This window comes from Falco cherrug, chromosome 3 (genome assembly GCF_023634085.1).
Source record: "Falco cherrug isolate bFalChe1 chromosome 3, bFalChe1.pri, whole genome shotgun sequence".
In the NCBI taxonomy this organism is placed as follows: Eukaryota; Metazoa; Chordata; class Aves; order Falconiformes; family Falconidae; genus Falco; species Falco cherrug.
In genome coordinates, this window is record NC_073699.1 from 72,040,186 (window position 1) to 72,058,059 (window position 17,874).

General features: G+C 40.9%; 2 protein-coding genes across 23 annotated transcripts in view; one reads left to right on the plus strand and one right to left on the minus strand.

Annotated features, from left to right (window-relative positions):
* The window catches only part of LOC114014381 (uncharacterized), a 23,234-nt gene extending 18,799 nt beyond the window's left edge, over positions 1–4,435 (minus strand). For 2 of the 6 annotated variants that reach the window (XR_008731199.1, XR_003557836.2), the window contains exons 1-4: positions 3,565–3,700; positions 3,373–3,450; positions 2,395–2,463; positions 1,886–1,916 (exon numbers count right to left, since the gene is read on the minus strand). Coding sequence is in view for 4 of the 6 variants with exons in the window: in XM_055703701.1 (XP_055559676.1) it covers positions 1,886–1,916; positions 2,395–2,463; positions 3,373–3,423 (151 nt within the window). In the remaining 2 variants the exon portion in view is untranslated. The other 4 variants (XM_055703701.1, XM_055703700.1, XM_027797861.2 and 1 more) reach the window with 4 other exon arrangements.
* On the plus strand, positions 3,773–15,353 carry MSANTD3 (Myb/SANT DNA binding domain containing 3). Of its 17 annotated transcripts, none has more exons than XM_055703711.1 (5): positions 4,377–4,514; positions 6,976–7,071; positions 8,049–8,105; positions 10,250–10,695; positions 11,993–15,353. In XM_055703711.1, the coding sequence occupies exons 4-5, from the start codon at positions 10,281–10,283 to the stop codon at positions 12,400–12,402; spliced, it is 825 nt and encodes a 274-aa protein (XP_055559686.1). In that variant the 5' UTR covers positions 4,377–4,514; positions 6,976–7,071; positions 8,049–8,105; positions 10,250–10,280; the 3' UTR covers positions 12,403–15,353. The 17 variants fall into 17 exon arrangements, 15 of the variants coding, with proteins under 15 accessions (XP_055559679.1, XP_055559680.1, XP_055559693.1 ...); XM_055703712.1 differs by having other exon boundaries at positions 4,394–4,514; positions 6,992–7,071; XM_055703710.1 differs by lacking the exon at positions 4,377–4,514 and adding an exon at positions 4,586–4,935 and having other exon boundaries at positions 5,152–7,071.
* The last annotated feature ends 2,521 nt before the right edge of the window (positions 15,354–17,874 follow it).

The following is a 17,874-nucleotide window of genomic DNA, read 5'->3' on the forward strand; positions in this document are numbered from 1 at the left end:
TAAATTCTTAAATGGTGGCTTAAATTGCAAGTAATTATGGCTGTAATTTAGTTTACATAGAAGACAACCTGCAGCAAAGGAGAAGCCTGACCAATTCTCTACAGTGTAAATATCTTTTATTCTGTAATGAACAAAGCTTCATTTCATACATTTCAGGGCTACTTTAATCCAATACATCACAGCAATTCAGTTTAAATCCACTGAACCTGAGGTGTTTAAACTGCCCGATCACATACTGCCTGCCAGGGCACTTGACTCAGCCTGTAACTCTGATGTCTTTTTCAGAAGGTCTGCATTTATCCCCTCCCCAGTCAGTATTTATTTCTATCCACATAAGGCATATGATACAGCTGGGGCCGCAAAACCTTAAGAAAGATCAGACAGAGATGACCATATAACATTATCTGCCATTGAAGAACCTGGAGAGAGACAGACATGTGTATGAGATGAAACTCTGTGTTTGGGAGCAGAATGCCAAGCACGCAAAGGAAGCAAGTTGCTATTTCTTGAATAGGGGCTTAACACACTTGCTATAAGAATACAACAAAATTAGGATTTCTAAAATTAAGAAAGCTCAGCATTTTACTACATGGGAATAAACAAATAAATAAATTCCTAGCAGTGCCTTAAACAAGACACAGTTAAGGGCATATTTGGGTTTCTCCCCATCTCTTCAACGTCCCTCAACACTGTTACCCTTCTGTTGCAAGTAATCTCTTACTAAGACTTCAGATATGGCTTAGAAGTTGAACATAGGGCTTACAATAAACCCTATACAGAAGGTGGGAGAAAGAAGGCTTCAACCTATCCTATTGCATCAGAAAGAGACACATACACTTAGATTACAGAGATAATCTTCATGAAAACTCTTCTTGAGTATTTGTTACAAACTATATTGTACTGACAACTGAAAAAATTGCCATCTTGTTCCTGCCGATTAGATGTTGCTTAATACCAGCTGCATTACCACCAACCTTCTGAAATTACCTTAATGAAAAGAGTAGAAGAGTAAAAAACAAGAAATAAAGTGTTACGAAGATAAACCTGCAAAGACTCTAATAACACAATTCATATTCTGGTCACTAGAACTCATCCAGTTTTTCAGTGGCCAGCTGATCCTTTTAGAAAGGAAAAAAAAAAAATAAAGATATATGGTGACTGTCTGCCAATTCACCTCTAAACATTTCAGGGCATCCATTTCATTAGATCCAGCTGCTAAAGATTATCCACTTATATTTCCTTTACAGTCTGCACAAATTCCCAGATTGGTAGGTACAATGCCTATGTATAACTTGGGCCACAACTTTCAAACCAAACCCTAGGAGTAGTGCACTGCAGAAACTTGTAAATACATTTTGGTGCATCATGAAACAGAAGTAGGCAAACTATTATGAACATAGTTAGACCCTCATTCCTTCTGGAACTAGACCAGTTCATAAAGACCGAGGAAGGTTTAATGATATATTAAACCTATTAAAAGTACTTTGCTTCAGCTAACTAAAATATTTTTAATAAGTTATTTAAAAAAAACCCATCAAACATAAAGTATACACCAAAACAAGTATTTCTACATGCTTTAAGCAGCATAGTTTTTTAAAATATATTTTAAATCTTGAAGGTCTTGAGTTCTTTAAGGTTTCTCAGAACTTTAATGTAGGTGATTTGTAGTATTGTAGCTAGCATTTTTTAATAAATTTTGCATACCTCCTGCTCATATTATTGATTTTATTGTCATAGGATTAGATATGTCATTAAAGAACGCAAGACAGTTCTTACAGCACAAGTCTTGAGAAAATCTTTCTTGTTTGTTTCATACAACTACATCAGGGTGGGGAAAAAGGCACATGTCTAGAACAGAGTAGGAAGTGGAAAATTTTGCACTTACCAATGCCATGAGCTTTCAATGCTTCTTCAACCTAAGTTACCAAGTCATCAACCAACAAGGAAGACAGACAGACACTTCAGATTCAAGAAATGACAATGCAAGCATTTTATTATTTAGAAAATAAATTAGGTAATCTGTGGTGTTGATGTTAATCTCAAATGAATAGATAATTACATGAAACTTAAAAGAGACATACATCTTTTTTCCTAGATTGTCTATTATTTAAGTAATTCTGGTCTGCACTTATTAACAGCCATATATTCTCATGTATTGTCTTTACTAATACAGAATATGAGACACAAAGTTGTAACTACAGTTTTGTATATTAGTCCTGTCAGGAAATAAGTTCTACTTTATTGCAGTAAAAAAATAGTAAAGCAACAAACCTAGCTAAATACCTGAAACTGCACGTTTTAACAATACATTACAATTCAGATTATAAACGCATATTCTATTGCTAAATAAATCTGTAAAATCTGACAAAAGGTTCATTCAAAAACTGGTCTTACCGTCTTGTGTTTGAATCCGAGGAAATGAGTCTGCAAGTTTAATGCTGAAGCACACCAGATTTTGCAAATCTAGGTTAAAGAGAAGTATTTCTAGCGTTGCACGCATACCAACAGAGAAAAAATATGACCGATACTAAACCAAGTCTGCTATCAAAATATCAGTACATGTAAATTCTACAGAAGTACTACTCCTCCAAAGACAAACTAAAGCAGCTTCTATAACTTTTCTTTATGAGGCTCCAAGACCACCAAAATACAGTGAAACAAAAAGGAATCTCCACATCACATAGACATTTCAGATGTCTCCAGAACCCTGCAGCTATCTCATAGCGTATTTTTGTGGGGGTAAGTAGAGACAGATCCAAGACCTTCCTCACCCACTATTAACCTGTCTGAACCAGAGGCACCGCATACTGTAACAACCCAGGACACCTGCCTAAAATAAGCCAGTTCTCCTCCATGCTGTATTCAGGCTAACACACTTAACTCTGACCAGTTTAGGGCCTGCCTCTCTCATGCATATGAAGTTTTCCGATCACAGTTGCTTTATGCCTGGGCCGGTTCAGAACAGCAGCAGATTAGGATTAAATTCATGTGAATGAACAAAGGCAGTCCAAATATTTTCTCCTCCTCTATAAAATTCAAGATACTAAAAACCAGCAGCAATAAAACTGAGAACCAGATAAATTAGGATTTTTTTTCCCCCTCAACAGGAGCTGCAGTTTAATCTCCCACTTTAAAAGAACACTTTTATTTAGAAACACAGTAATATTAAAATTGTTAATTTTAATAAATTGATTCCCGACACACAACCAAGTCAAACATGACAGACAGCAAAGTAAGTTCAACTCCAGAACTACTTTTCCATTTCGCTCAAGGGGAGGGGAAAAAAAAAAAAAGTGCACACTTGACTTAGTCCAGCTTTGTTTTGCCAAAACTGTTTTGTGTTAGTTACAATTTTCAGCTAGGAATACTTACATTGCAGTAAAAAGGGTTTACTTGCTTCTTTATTTCAGCTTCAGGGTCCATGTTTGATCTTTAGATGACAAGGAAACTCTAGGAAAATTGCAAAAAGATTGCAAACTCTTGTTTTACCTTCACAGTATCACTCATGTTCTTGTTCCACCTATTTAAGGGTCATGCATGCTCCCACTTCAATCTGTGCCTCACCTCCAGTTACGTTCAACCTTTACATCTCCAGGCTAGCGATCCTATTTTTAACTTGAGAGCAAAGGTACAGCGTGGAAAGAAACGATTCTTCTCTACGAGTTCCCCTCAGGAAACACAAAGCCACCGGAAGAAACTAAACTAATCCGAACGATTTCACGCGTTCCCCGCTCCTTTCCCGGGATGGAGAGGCGCGCAGGCGCTGGGCCGGATGACACCGGGCGGCGCGGGCCGGGGCGGGCAGCGCGCCTCTGTAACGGGGGCGCGACGGGGCGGTGTGAGGCAGGCCCGCTGCCGCCCGGGGCCGCAGACCCCACGGGAACACCGGCGCCGAGAGCCAGCCGGCCCCGGGGCGGCACGGCACGGCACGGCGCGGGGGAGCGGCCTCGCCAGCACCTCCAGCCCTGCCGGGGAAGGGACGGGCACCTGCTCGCCGGGCAAACCGCCGGGCCGCTGCGGCGCCCAACTTACCCCCAGCCCGGGAGCGGGCAGCACCCGGAGCGCCCGAGGCGGCCGGCGACCCAGGGCCGCTCCCCGCTGCCGCACCGGCCCCGTCCCACCGCCCCGCTGGCAGGGTGGCTCCCCGCCGCGCCTACGGCCGCCGCGGCCCCCGCTCCTCCTCAGGCGGCCGCGGAGGGGCGGGCACCGAGGGAGAGCCGCCGCGTGCCGCCCGCCAGCCGCTCGGTCGCGCCCGCCGTTACGCTCCCACCGCCGCCGCCGGCAGGGCCCCCGGGGCGCACCGGGCAGGCAGGAACTGCGTCACGCCAGGCGCGGAAGGGGCGCGGGAGCCCGGCCGGCCCGGGGGGGACAAGACGGTAGCGGGGAACGAGAGCTCCGCGCCGACGGGAAGGCGCGGGGCGCGGCGGCGGAACGGTACCCCCCGGCCCGCCTCCCTCCGCCGCCGCTGGGGGCGCTGGCGCACACGCGCGTCGGTCCGCCGTCCGCTGTCGGAGGTAAGGCCCGAGCTGGCGTACGCTGCCGCCGCACCGGGACAGAAGGGCGGGCAGGGTCAGGGACTCCCATGCCGTCCCGCTCCGCAGCGGGGAGGAGGGAGGGGGGTGGCGGGTACCGCGCTAGCGATGTGTAGCCCGGGAGCTCCGCCCGCCGGCCGCGCCAGGTGCAGGCGGGGCCACCCCTACCCCGTCCTGGCGGCCGCCGGATGCTCGCACGTTGCTGCCCAGAATACACACACCCCCCGCAGCGCCGCCGCGCCTTGGGGCTCGGAGTTCCCCGGGACGGCACGGCGGGCTCCGTTGGCCGGCCCTGCGGTGGAGGGGGAGGCCGGTGCGGCGGCGCCTGTGCTCGGGAGAGGCGGAAATCCAGCGCGGGGTTTGCGGGGAGCTGAAGGAGCGGCGGCGACCTGCCGGCGAGGAGGTGAGGGAGGCAGGCCCGGCCGCCCAGCGCGGGGGAGGAGGGAGGGAGGGAGGGGGCCGAGCCGGCGGCGGCGGCGGCTCTCGGCGGCGCTTTGTTACGAGAGGGGAGAAGCCGGGGGGCTGCAGGGTGGGGCTGTCCCCGCCGCCGCCGCAGAGCGCGGGCTCCGCGGGCGCTGGGTGACAGCGTGGCCGTTTGCGGTGCCTCCCGCCGCGGCAGATGTCCCTGAAGCCGCGCCAGCCGCAGCCCGCATGCTCGCCCTGGGTGGAGCGGCCGTCTTTGTCGAGCCGGGACCCGCTCTCCGTTCTCGGGCAAGCAGAAGAGGAGCTAGCGAGGAAATAAAAACAAGCTCGAGTTAATGTCTGAGAAGTTCGGGTGCAGGAGAGTCTGGTAGGATTCCTGTTTGTGCCTATTTCTGATGAATTTCAGACAATCGTTCGAAATAACCTGCGTCCATTACCTTTCTTTGCACAAACTGCTTTGGATGTCCTCCATAGGTAGTGGGATGACCCGCTTAAAATGCCTCTATGTGTGTGTATGTGTAATATTACCTGTATTTTTAAAAATACCTTTGCGTGTATTTGTATATAAAATCTGCAGGAGAAATTTTTGGCGAAGTACTGTTGATTTTTAACCAATATTTTGTTATTTGCTGGATGATCCATGATCACTATTAATTTGTATTAAAAAGGGGTGGTGGGAAATGGGGGGGGGGAAAGCACCCAAAGAGTTTGTTCGTCTGTTTTATCTGATTATATTGTAACACAATTTCCACATAGATCTCATTCATATTTGTAATACGCACCTAATTACCTAGTGATTTCAAGTCTCAAGGTAGACAGGGTCAGGCCTGGAGCACTCTGAGGGAAGCTCGGTGAGGAAAACCTAACATTTGAGGAAGAAGGACACTGTTTACTGCTGGTTCTGCCATTCAAATGAAATACAAACCTGTTGTTGTGACTAGTTAGGGTCATTGCATTTCCATACCTTTCTTTTACCCGCCACTGGATGAAAAAGACAGAATTATGATTTCTTTCCAGTGCTTTTAATTACTGACTATGCTTAAAGCTTCATCTGCAATTTTAAGTTGGATAAATAAATATTCTTTTTCTCATACTTTTAACACATTCTGGTAATAATCCTGTTGGCATTAGTAAATGAATTCCACTTTCACACCATTAAGTGACCACAGTTTGCTAGCAAATTATTTTGGGTTTGGTTAGTGTAACCTTAATGTTTAGGTTAAATCTTCCACTGTAACTTTCTCTTTGCTTTTTTCTTATGCCTAAAAAAATTATTTCAGGGACTGAAAATGCTCACACATGCCAACATGAAGTGGTCTGTGTTTTTTTAAATGGGCTTCTTTACAGCTGGTTGGATTTCAGGTGTACATTTAGGTGTGTGTATGCAAAGTAATACATATGTACACTTCTTCACTTGTGTGATTTTTTTTTTTTTTTCCCAAAGGTATTTTTCCAGCAGATCATAGCACATCCCTTACAATCTTTAAAAGAAGAATGCCATGCAACATTTCAAAGGAAAAATGAGGAGTTGATATATATATTTATTATTTTAAAGGAATAAAGGTTTGTGTGAGAAGACAAATACATAGGATACTGATTTGTTTTAAGGCAAGTTGTGAATTGAGCCATGCCAGGAGAAGATATTTAGCATAAACTACTTCCTTACTGCACATGTCTTAGAGCCTGGGCACCTGTAAGAGTGGGAGAAGCCTTCCATGCTTTGTTTCTTAGAATTTACTGTGCAACTGTCTTCATATGCCCACACATTCCCAAATGAATCCTGTTTACTGTATGAGCTATATGCAGTGAACTATTTCAATTTCAGCACAGATTCCTACTAGGATAAATTATATCCTAGGCATATGTCCTGAAAGGATCTTTTAGCCTCAAAATGGAAATTGTTTGAGCTTGTGAGAGTCCTTTCTCATATTCTGCAGAGGCCCTAGCGGGCTGCCAGAAGGTGATTGATACGCATAAAGAATAGACGTGACTATAAATATATGGTGGTGGTTTGTTGCAGCTTCTCAGTATTCTAGGTTCTCTGACATCTCAGAGTGCTTTCCATTCATCTAATTGAAAATGGGCTTTAATATATTGAAGCCAGCAGTCTAAGCAGGTGAGCTTTAAAAGAATCTTCAAGAACTCTTTTCTTGTGTGCAGTAAGTGCATTAAACTGCTTTCACCAGTTCTTGAGTTCTTTTATGCATCCTAGATCATAATCCTGGCTTTTTCATGGAAAGGACACAAGTACAGTGTATATGTGTAGGAAAGAATATTTAGGGATGTTACGGGGGAAGGGAAGACTAATATACTGTATTCTTCTCAGATTAGGACCTACGTTTCTGCTCTTAAATGTACAGTATTTAGGCTTATGACTGGGGATCTCAGATGCTAGCACAGTAAAAATATTAGTAGTGATAGTGTGGTATATAAGTGATTCTTAAGAGTTTGCTGTAGCTGGATCCATGAAAGATCAACTTTTATTCTAGTACGTAGCTTGTTAATATATATGAAATCATATTTGGAATCAGTTGATCTCTGCCAGTCTGTGTGGCTAAATATTTAGCACTTGAAATCCAGAAGTCCCGGTATCATCGTTTAACTTTTTGAAAATCCATTGTTTCTCTAATTAAAGGGATTTCTGTGCGCAAATGTTTCACAATTTTTGGTCTGAGATTCTCACACCTTTTCAAAGCTAGAAAAAAGATTGATACGCATCAGCAGACGGCAGAATCACACAGTTTCTCATCCTGGCTTTTCAGGGTCATAAGCTATTGGACCTTATGACTTGCTGATGGGACTGCTTTTTGTCCTGTTCTTCAGTGAAACTGAGGCTAAGGCAGGTTGAAGCATCAATATTTAGTCCCAAGAATTTAATTTCAGCAGCTGTCCAAAGCAGCTCAATGGTTTGGAATGGTACAGTAAGTATGTTAGTAAAATATATTAGTAGACAGTCTGTTTCATTATAGGTCTCTTATTTTACATGTTTTGAGAGCTGTTTCATGGAGCAAAGTTGCCAGTTTTCAGTATATCTTTGTTAGGATGTCCATTTCCTGACTTTTGCTTATTTTTTTAATTTATTTTTCATTTAAGGAACTTCTGAAGCAGATGTTCTCTTCTGTCTCTTAGACTTAGACGTTATAATAATTGGTATGTGATACTTTCAAGTTTGTTTATGTACACTTAGTTTGTTCTGTGGGATTATAAGTGTTTAAGAAGTCCTGTCACCAACATGTCGGGTGACTAAGTTTTCACAGAAAGTAATAAATAACTTTATATAGTTTGATGGAGGAAATGCTGGATCAGGGAACTGTCTTCTTAGACTTAATCACCCAGTTCTTTTCCCTCTTCCACCTTTTTTCTTTCTTGCAAAACAAACAACTCTGTTTCCTATGGATCTTTCCCTTTGTCCCCTAATTCCTGTCTGCTGCAAAAGCTCCAGCTTTCCCATGTCATGACACCAGCATTTGGTAAAAGACTGCAGAACTGTGACTAGCTAGGAACCACACAGGTGCCGGCTGTCCACTCGATAAATGCCCGGTGATTACCCAGTTGAGCAGTGACAGAAAGTACAAACTGAGTGGGGTTTGCCTCTTTTTTTCAGTAGGGATACAACTTAGCTACAGCTACTGACTTCATGCCTTTGACTTAAGGGCAGACTATTCCTTATTTCTATTCACTTTGTTTCAGTTCCGCTATTCTAGGCTTTGTTCTACTGCCTCCTCTATTCTTTGATTCCTCTTCATTTTGCTGGGTTTTGTCTTATTTTATGGGCTGCCTGAGAAAACTCCTGTTCTTACCACAGACTTGGGTTCTCATTTTAATATTAGTTAATCTGCTAATTTTCTTTGTAAATATACGTAGTTACTTTCACTGAAAGAGATGAGAATAACTGTAAGTATTGAGATGTTTGGAGAAAAGAGATTACGAAGATAGTATGAAGAGAGTGCTAGTGCAGTGGAGTTAAAGAAAAAATTCTGAAAAGAGGAAGTCTGATGGTGATGTCTGTTGCATCTTCAAGTAACATTATAAGGGAAGTAGTGGAAACAGTGGGCAAAATACTAGAAAATTTGTTTTGGGAGAGTCCTAGACTCTTAGGAATACGAACCAATTATCTCATTATATATGTTCCACCTCTGAGTTTTACAACTAAAACCAGAAAAAATGTAAGCTAAATCAGCATTACTTCCCCTTTTTCTGCTTAATAATCCAGAACGTTTTGCCCAAAATATAAAAGTAATCAGGGCAACACAGTTGTAGAGGAAAGGAATGGGGAAAGAAGTATGCAAAGACAAAAGAAAAAACTACATTTTGCAGCACAGTCATGTGTTAATAATTCAAAGAAGCACTGCTTTATTTTTATTTTTTTTATGGCTAAGAATTCCCTGGTATCAAAGTACCCTTTTTCTGTTGCCTGTCTAAGTCCTAGGCTTGAGAAGAGAGGCAGTTGTTAACTTGGTGTAATTATATAGCAGTGGCTGTATTGAGTGAGGTCAAAATTCTTTTTAGCCTGGTCATTTGCTCCTAAGATGACCGGCAGTGCAAGCATAAGAAAGAGTGCCACATGCACAGAGTCAGCAGTAAAGGATGAAGGACCTGTACCTTCAGAACAGTTAGTTCCCATAATTAATTCATGTCTTGCAACACTTGTATCTTCTCTGTATTGTAATACTGGTCAGGATCCTGCTGCCTATTGGATGTCAGTCAAGAAGGGCTGAGCATGAGGGAGAACCAAACTGACAGAAGTCTTTAAAAAGATAACTTCTTACTACCATTTCTCATACAAATTTCAAATATTATGGAGACGGAATTAGTTATACACAGTCAGCAAGGGCAGAAAGGTGGCTTTACACTTAAACCTGAAGCTGTTATGGGCTGGATTTCAGAACCTGTACCACAGTTCAGGACTTTGAAAACTCTCCAGGTGTTAACAAAGTGCAATGAATAGGAAAACAAGTTATTAAACAAGTTACTAAGTAAATTGAATACTGAGTATTTTGTATGAAGATAGATCTTAACAAAGAGGAGAGATAGTGTACTTCTGTAACTGTGTAGCTACTAAAGTTGCAATATAGAATTATACTATAATTATAATATAATTATACTGTATCTTACCTGAATGTTTCATTATGTACTCCAGAAGGATTCACAAACTATTCTAGAAAATGAAGTGTGTTAGAATCAGAATCTATGCTTAGGAGTTACTTGCTGAAACATGGTTTCCTGATACTGTAACCAGTTCTAATTTGTGTGTTTGTTTTGTTTTGTTTTTTCTTTCAACATTGTTTTCATAGGATTTTTGGCTTCTTGGAGAAACAGTAGAAAATGCAAAACGAAATAATAAAGCCTGCTAAATACTTCTCAGAAGTGGAGAAGAGTGTGCTGCTTGCATTAGTTGAAAAATACAAATACGTACTTGAATGTAAAAAAAGTGATGCAAGAACGATTGCTCTGAAACAACGTACCTGGCAAGCACTAGCTCATGAATATAATTCACAGCCCAGTGTATCACTGCGAGACTTCAAACAGTTAAAGAAATGCTGGGAAAATATCAAGGCACGGACAAAAAAGATAATGGCACATGAGAGGCGGGAGAAGGTAAAAAGAAGTATTAGTCCACTTATAAATACTCACATCATAGGGAAAGAGAAGATTGCCAGCATAATGCCTGAGCAAATGTACTTTTTGCAGAGCCCACCAGAAGAAGATTCTGAATATCAGCCTGATGCTTCTAATCAAGGTATAAATGTTACTGTAATGTTGCAAGTCGTATTTTTTTGTATGTGATTTTGCCAGTGATTCTCTTTCAGCAGTCTAAATCTCCCACTTAGCTGTGACTGCTGGTTATAGAAAAGTAATTTCAGAGCTATGATATTCCAAGACTCTGTATTTCCCTAGCTCCCCAGGAGTTAAACTCAGATTTTACTCAGTTTTTTCCAGCATTTTTGTAGCATTGCAGTAGCCATCATGCTGGCTTTCCAGAGAACAGTCCCAAGGATAGTTTGATCCTTTATAAAGTAGCCTTTTGCTGGGAAAAGGTTGTCTGAGCATGGAAAAAAAAAAAAGCCACCAGCAGCAAATTGATACACAATTGTCTGCTGCAAGAGTTCCCTGCAGGTCTTTTCTCCTTTGTTTTCAAGGACTAAAAAGAGTATGTAGAGCCATATTTCACACTGCAGTCCACATTGGAGAATGGCCTTTCCGGAAAAGTTCAGCACTACATTCTTCTTTGTTTGGCAAGCGTACAGAGAAGGCATAATCCAAAACCAGAAGGAAGGGTGGCTACAGCAGTTACTTGCAAACTTCACTATGTCAAGATCACACATATAAGACTATCCTTGCTCAAAAGACAACAGTAACTACATTGTTAGATAACATTCTTACAATGTTTCTTTCATAATTATATTTACCGTAAGTAGTCATCAGGATTTGTAAAGGAATGTATTTAGAGACCCTTATTTGCAGTGGTAACTTTTATTCCGTTAGTAGTTTCTTTTATTTTAGAAGAATTGATAGAACCTTCCCAAAGTTAGAATAACGTAAATTTTCCTTAAAATATACACCACTGTGTTTACAATATGCACAATAATGATAAGGAAGGAATAAATAATATTCTTTGTAGTATTCCTTCAGCCTCTTGGTATTCATGTTGATACAGCTCTTCACCTGATACTCAGATCTTTCGTAACAATATTGCAAATCATATATGGATTTGGCTTAAACAACTGCATTAAGGTTCAGCTCCAGGCTCAGCCACCTAAATTTAGATGTCTACTTATAAATGTCTACATTCACTTCAGTATTCTGAGCTGCTGTCATAGCCATAGAGGTTTATCAACAGAGCCCAAAGTGGTTCAGTTCAGCTCATGGTGCCCTTAGTATTCTGTAACAGAACTGCATTATGTAATGGCTCCTGTACTATGGTACAGAAGCACAAGGTTTAGATGCATACACCAATAACTAAATTACTGCAAGTTCATGTTTCTTGAGGGAGAAGAAGGGAATACTGTAATACTTCTTCCTCTTATGTTTTGCAGAGTCATTTGTTGTCTCAAATAGAGAACTTTGTGATGAAGAGAAAGAGCTGGTACATTTCCCAGTATGTGAAGGTACCTCCCAACCTGAGCCTTCATGTTCTGATGTCAGAATAGCAGCAGATAAGAACTACAGAAGTAAAGCATCTCAGGAAAGTGCTCTGAAAAAGATGCATGAGGAAGAACATCATCAGCAAATGTCAATTTTGCAACTGCAGTTAATCCAAATGAATGAAGTTCATGTGGCAAAAATACAGCAAATAGAAAGAGAGTGTGAGATGGCTGAAGAAGAACACAGGATAAAAATGGAAGTGCTAAATAAAAAGAAAATGTATTGGGAGAGAAAACTGCAGACCATCACAAAAGAATGGCCTGTATCATCGTTTAACAGACCCTTTCCTAATTCACCCTAGAACATAAAGGGCCAGAGAGTCAGTCTGATTGAGCACATTTATGAGTAACGTGCACTGGAAAGAGGATGTTTTAATGTGAATGTACAGTGACAGGATAGGTGCCTGGCTGATAGTGAACACACTTTGACTCTTAATGTTTAGGGAAACAGTGGTAGAGTCCACCAAGGGGAAAACTGTATTGTTCAATTGTAGGTAGTTCTGATTTGTTTAACTCTCAGACATACACAGTGTTCTAAAATGTGAATGTATTTTCCCCTCTCAGAATACCCTAACATCCTTTTGAAATTTAAGGTACTCTGGGTATTCTTACATTGTTGTTCTTGAGAAAACATAACAGCTTTAAACATCAGGTTATAGTGTTTATTTTGATTTCTATTTCTTTCTATCAACTATTTCCCAAATAAAAGCAAGGTTTGGAGTTGCTCTCTGCTATTGAGACAAAAGGTGATTGACAGATATTGGTTGGATTGTTATGCTGGGGCTTAGGGAAAAAAACCCCTTCTCTAGTTAATATAGTTCATAACTTATTCTTCATAGAAGATGTGAAAATGAAGGAAGTAGGAAAAGGACCACCATAGTAACAGAGTCCTTTGCTTATGAAGAACAGTAATATTTTCCAGCTGGCTGGCTGATTGAGAGAACGGTTGTGGAGGAGGTCTCTAGTTCTTTGAGCCTTGGCCCTTAAAAAGTTGGAAAGAAGGTGAGTTCTTCCTCAAAAGCCATCGTGCTTGTCCTTTCTTTTCCAGGCCCATCTTGTATTCAAGTAGAATACCAAAATAGGAGGGTTGCATGCTGCTGCCAGCGGTGTGCTGTTCACCTGGAGTCATTCTGAGGGAAAGAGCTTTTCGACAATTCATAAAGCTTTTAAAATGTAGTGAGCCGGCCAGTCTATTGGCAAAGTCTCCCTCTATCTCCCTATGCAGTACTTGGTGTAGCAACTAGCTTGAGTATTTCAACCTCTCCCTAGCTAGAACAAAAGACTAACACTCGTCCTCTTTTTCTTCATGTAGGGTGGGAACAGTTTAAGGGAATATTTCCTGTCTTGGAGCAGTGTTCTGTTTTGTTCTGTCTTACGTGTTACGGTGGTGTGTTTCTTGCCTTTGCTGTCATTGAGGGGTGATGGACATTATTTGTATGAAAACATTCACATGAAGGTCCCTATGGAGTTTGGAGGTCTAGAATAGTTGATGGTAGGAAAGCACAAATAAAGATAATCCTTCCCCAGGCATTCATTTAGTCTAGTGGGGCAAGGGTTAAGAAAACATGAAGTACAGAACTCTGCGAAGATTCATAAGAACTTCCGATGTGTGAAAAGCTGTTTCGCAGAAAGGTGTATAACTGTTATTTGAAGCAGTGAGAAAAATGAACAAAACCATAATTTTTCATTGAAAAACCTGAGTATCCCATTATTCAATAACAGGATTTGTGAGGGCAATCCATACAGTGAGCAACATACTCAAAGTAGAATATGTTACAAAACATACATTCCAGTTACACTCCTGTCTCTACCCTGGATGTTCTTTCTAGTGGAGTGAGTGTCTTTTGGCTATATTTGGAGTTTGGGGTTTTTTGTGTTTCTTTTTATTGAACTGCTTTCCCTGCTGGTGATTCATCTTTGCAAGCACTGCCATTATCTACCACAGTACTCACTGTGGTTAGCGCTGTGGTACATGCGTTGTTCCCTTCAACGTGCTAACACCAGCAATTGCAATGGGGGTGATTTATTACAACTTACTTTATATGACAGAGAAAAGAAAATCCGCAGAGCTGCTGCAAGATCAAAAAAATAGGCCATGTATGAAATCTGAAGACAGATCTTTTTCACAGCAAATTCAGTTTTCTTATAAATCGGCTGTAAGGAAGCACAGGACTTCCAAAGAAGAATATAATTACGGACACATTTTTTTTCTGCTGAATGGAAACACTATTGGAGGGTATAATAGCAGTAGAGGCAAAAGAAAGAAGTAAACAGGAGAGAGGACCTTGTTCTGGGGTTGCATTCTGTGGTCTAGGAGATGGGTCAGTTATTTGAGTGGTTATGACAATTGTTCAGGCACCATCTGGAAAAAAAAGAATAGGAAAGGCATTTGTCTTAATTAATGATGGGATTCCTTCCATACTGCTTCTAAGTGAAAGTAATTTGAAGCTATGAAATTGAAACCATGTATATTAAGTCTCAAAAGGTGACAAATGGAAACAGTTTCAGCACTGTGAAGAGAGCAAGAACAGAGAGGCAATCCAGGTCTAGATAGCCCTGTGAGGAGGTGTGAAATAGCCCAGGGAGAATCTCATGAAATGTGAGATTAGGGTAGTTTTGACTCCTGGAAGTTACACCATCACTCATGAAAGATTGTGCGGGGTTTTTTATATTAAAAAATCATTTAAAATATGCATGTTTTCAGACTGTACTAAGTGGGCAATGCCTTGCATTTTGGTATATATGCTTATTCTCAGACCAAAAGTTATAGTTCTTAGGCTGAACAATAGACCCTTTTAATTCAGCTTCTATTTAAAGAAAGATCCAGGAGAAAAATTAGAAAGAGCCAAGATGAAGACATGAAAGAAAGAATGATCAGTACATGCATAGAGGAAGAATAAGAATGTCACACCTAACACAAATGGTACAAAATGCTTTTGTGGTACAGGTAATTGATGGCTTACTGGTGACACAGGCTTTTGCTTTCCCATCTGTAGTTGACTGTTGGTTGTTGTAAGGTTGGGTGACAGACACAGAAAAAAGTAGAAGATCAACAAGACAAAATAATGTGTCTCCTTGCCAGGCTTTGGCTTCTCGATCTAAAGGCTTTATAAAGTGATTGGAGTTTAAATGACTTGAGAAATGTAGCTTTTACCATTTGTTATTTTTTTACAATTACTTCCTCTGGTATTAAGAGTTTATTTTTTCTTTTGTTTAACTTTACTTATATGTAATATAGCCATCTCAGACAATATGTCCACTTGTTCCTCTCCCTTTTTTCTAGGTTACATCATTCAAATACTTTCACTATATTGTGTTTTCCTGTTAACCATTTGGCCAAGCTATATAGGTGATTTCCCAAGGGTTCTCCACAGATAAAATACAGCAGTGTTTGAAGAAGAAGAACATGCTTGTTCTTCTTCTCTGGATTTGTTAAACAAGTTGCTGGCAAGAATGAACTTAAAAGATACACTGGGCAAAATGAGCCCTGCTTGACTCCCTAAGAAAAAATATATACCAGACATTTAGTGGCTGTTGTTCTCAACCTCTGTGTTCTTATGAAGGGAAACTATGATCTCCTAGACAATGGGTGGTGAATTCCTTTATGGTCCCCAAATTGATATGAGCCTGGCTCCAAGTGCTGTCTCTCCTTGGAGATCATCTAACTTGTTATCTGGTACAATCTTTTTTATTTGTTGATTTTTTTTCCTCCTCTGTTTCTTCCTTATGTCTTGTGTTCCCCTGTGGCTTTTTAACCAGCAATATGAGCAGAGGGGTTCATCCAGAGCTATGTGTTTTGCTTTTTCCTTTCTCTTGCCCAGATTGCCTATATCACAACATTTGAGCATGAAATGGGTGCTCCTCAGTCATCATCTTCCCCTTCCACAGAAAGCATGATTAGTTAGGCTTTCTTACACAGCTGCCCATACATTCTGGATACTGCACACAGGCTTGGAAACATTAAAGGATTCTGAAGAGGTTAGTATACAGAAAGGTCCATATAGAGCAGAGCACTTCCTCCATTCCAGCTCCATGTAATTCTGGGAGGACAGTCTGTGACTAATGCAGGGCGCTGAAGCTGTGTAAGCAGTACTGATTCTTCATAAATCCTTGGGGCTCTCCAGAGGTTAGTCTGGGGTTTCCTGATAACAAAGTTCCTTCTTTCTAGGTAATTGAAGAATCTCAGTGGAAGATTTTCACAGATACTTCCTCAAACGGAGGCTCTTATCTTGACAAAGAAATAACCCATCCTGCAATCTATTATACTACTTCTTTCAACACCCAGGCTGTTCTATCACAGGAGTAAGGGATCTTGTTACTTGCCCCAAATCCTCTCTGTGATGCTCTTTCCTACACTGCAGAGACGTGTTTAGCCAGGGCTGAAAGACACAGCCCTCCTGGCCCCCCACTGCTCAGAGCAGCAGTCCTTACAGAGCGGGTGTGCAGCTGGTGCAGCTGGGCTCAGCGCTTGGACCGCAGCGTTGAAATAGTCCCGTTGCAGCCCTGTGACCAGAGAAATGAAGGGTGGCTCAGGGCTACCCTTTTCTGAATTATACCACATGTAGTGCAGCTAAGGATGTTGTCCTGAACTTTATTTAATGATCAGTTATCTTTGTGTGTTTCCAATAAAAAAATTTATCAGTCTCCCAAGGATTTGTATGTTCACATAGGTGTTTTTCAATGATCTTTTGCAGATTTTATTTTGTTGGTTATAGTTACAATGGCTTTTACAATACTTCCTTTTCCTTCTTCTCCACTTGCATTATAATTCTTCCAGTTTCATTCTGAATCTGTATCATCACAGTCTGTGTAACCCCACATCCGTGCAATATCATATTTTCAGGTATTTTTCTCATGATGACATTGAAAGGATAAACTGCTACACATTTATATATTGTTACTTTAGGGGTAGGGGAATTACATGTAAATCTTAAAATAACATTTAATTGTATTTTTTTCCAGCCAAGTAAAGTCCCTCACAAGTAGTCCTGTGATTCCATGTTTTGAGCTAGCTTGTTTGAAGCTGTTTTTGTGAGACAGATGCATCACAGTTGTTTTCATAAGATAATTGCCTGTCTTTTCACATTATTTTTTCTGTTTCTTCTCAAAGCAGCTGACTGTAAACTCACACATCATCACTCTTCCTGAACTTTGTCTCTAGTTAGATATTCAAAATGTTTCTGTGCAAATTAAGTACTAATGTGTACTAAAATGAATACATTTAGGCTAAGAAAATAAATCAAGTAACAAGATGACAGGATAATGTGCAGTGACTGTTAATATAATTTAACAAACTTTACAGAGGACAGCTCTGTACATTTGATAAAAAGAAAGAAGACAATTTGTTGCCTTCTATAATAAAAGGATAATAATATATTTTTACAGTGAAAGCAAGCGGTGATCTCTGTTTCCAGTATCACAGATTAATTTACATGCTGCTGATTTACAAGGGACTTTGCTTCCTAGATATCTTTTAAATTTTTTTAAATTTTTTTTTGGTCATGGAATTAAGCGGAACAATTTGATTCTCTTACATGTGAAGAAGGTGCACATAGAAATGTGGACAGATTTCTGGTCCTAAAACAAGAGCAATAAAATAGAAAAGTACTAGCTGTGGCTCTGAACATTTTACTGTTCTGGTGAGGAAGGGATTAGGGATCCCATGACATCAATCATGTTAATAACACTGAACAAATTAAAAACTTGCAAAGGCAAAAAAAAAAAAAAAAAAAAAAGCTGGCATGGTGTTAAGAGCAAGTCAGAAGTGAAGACAG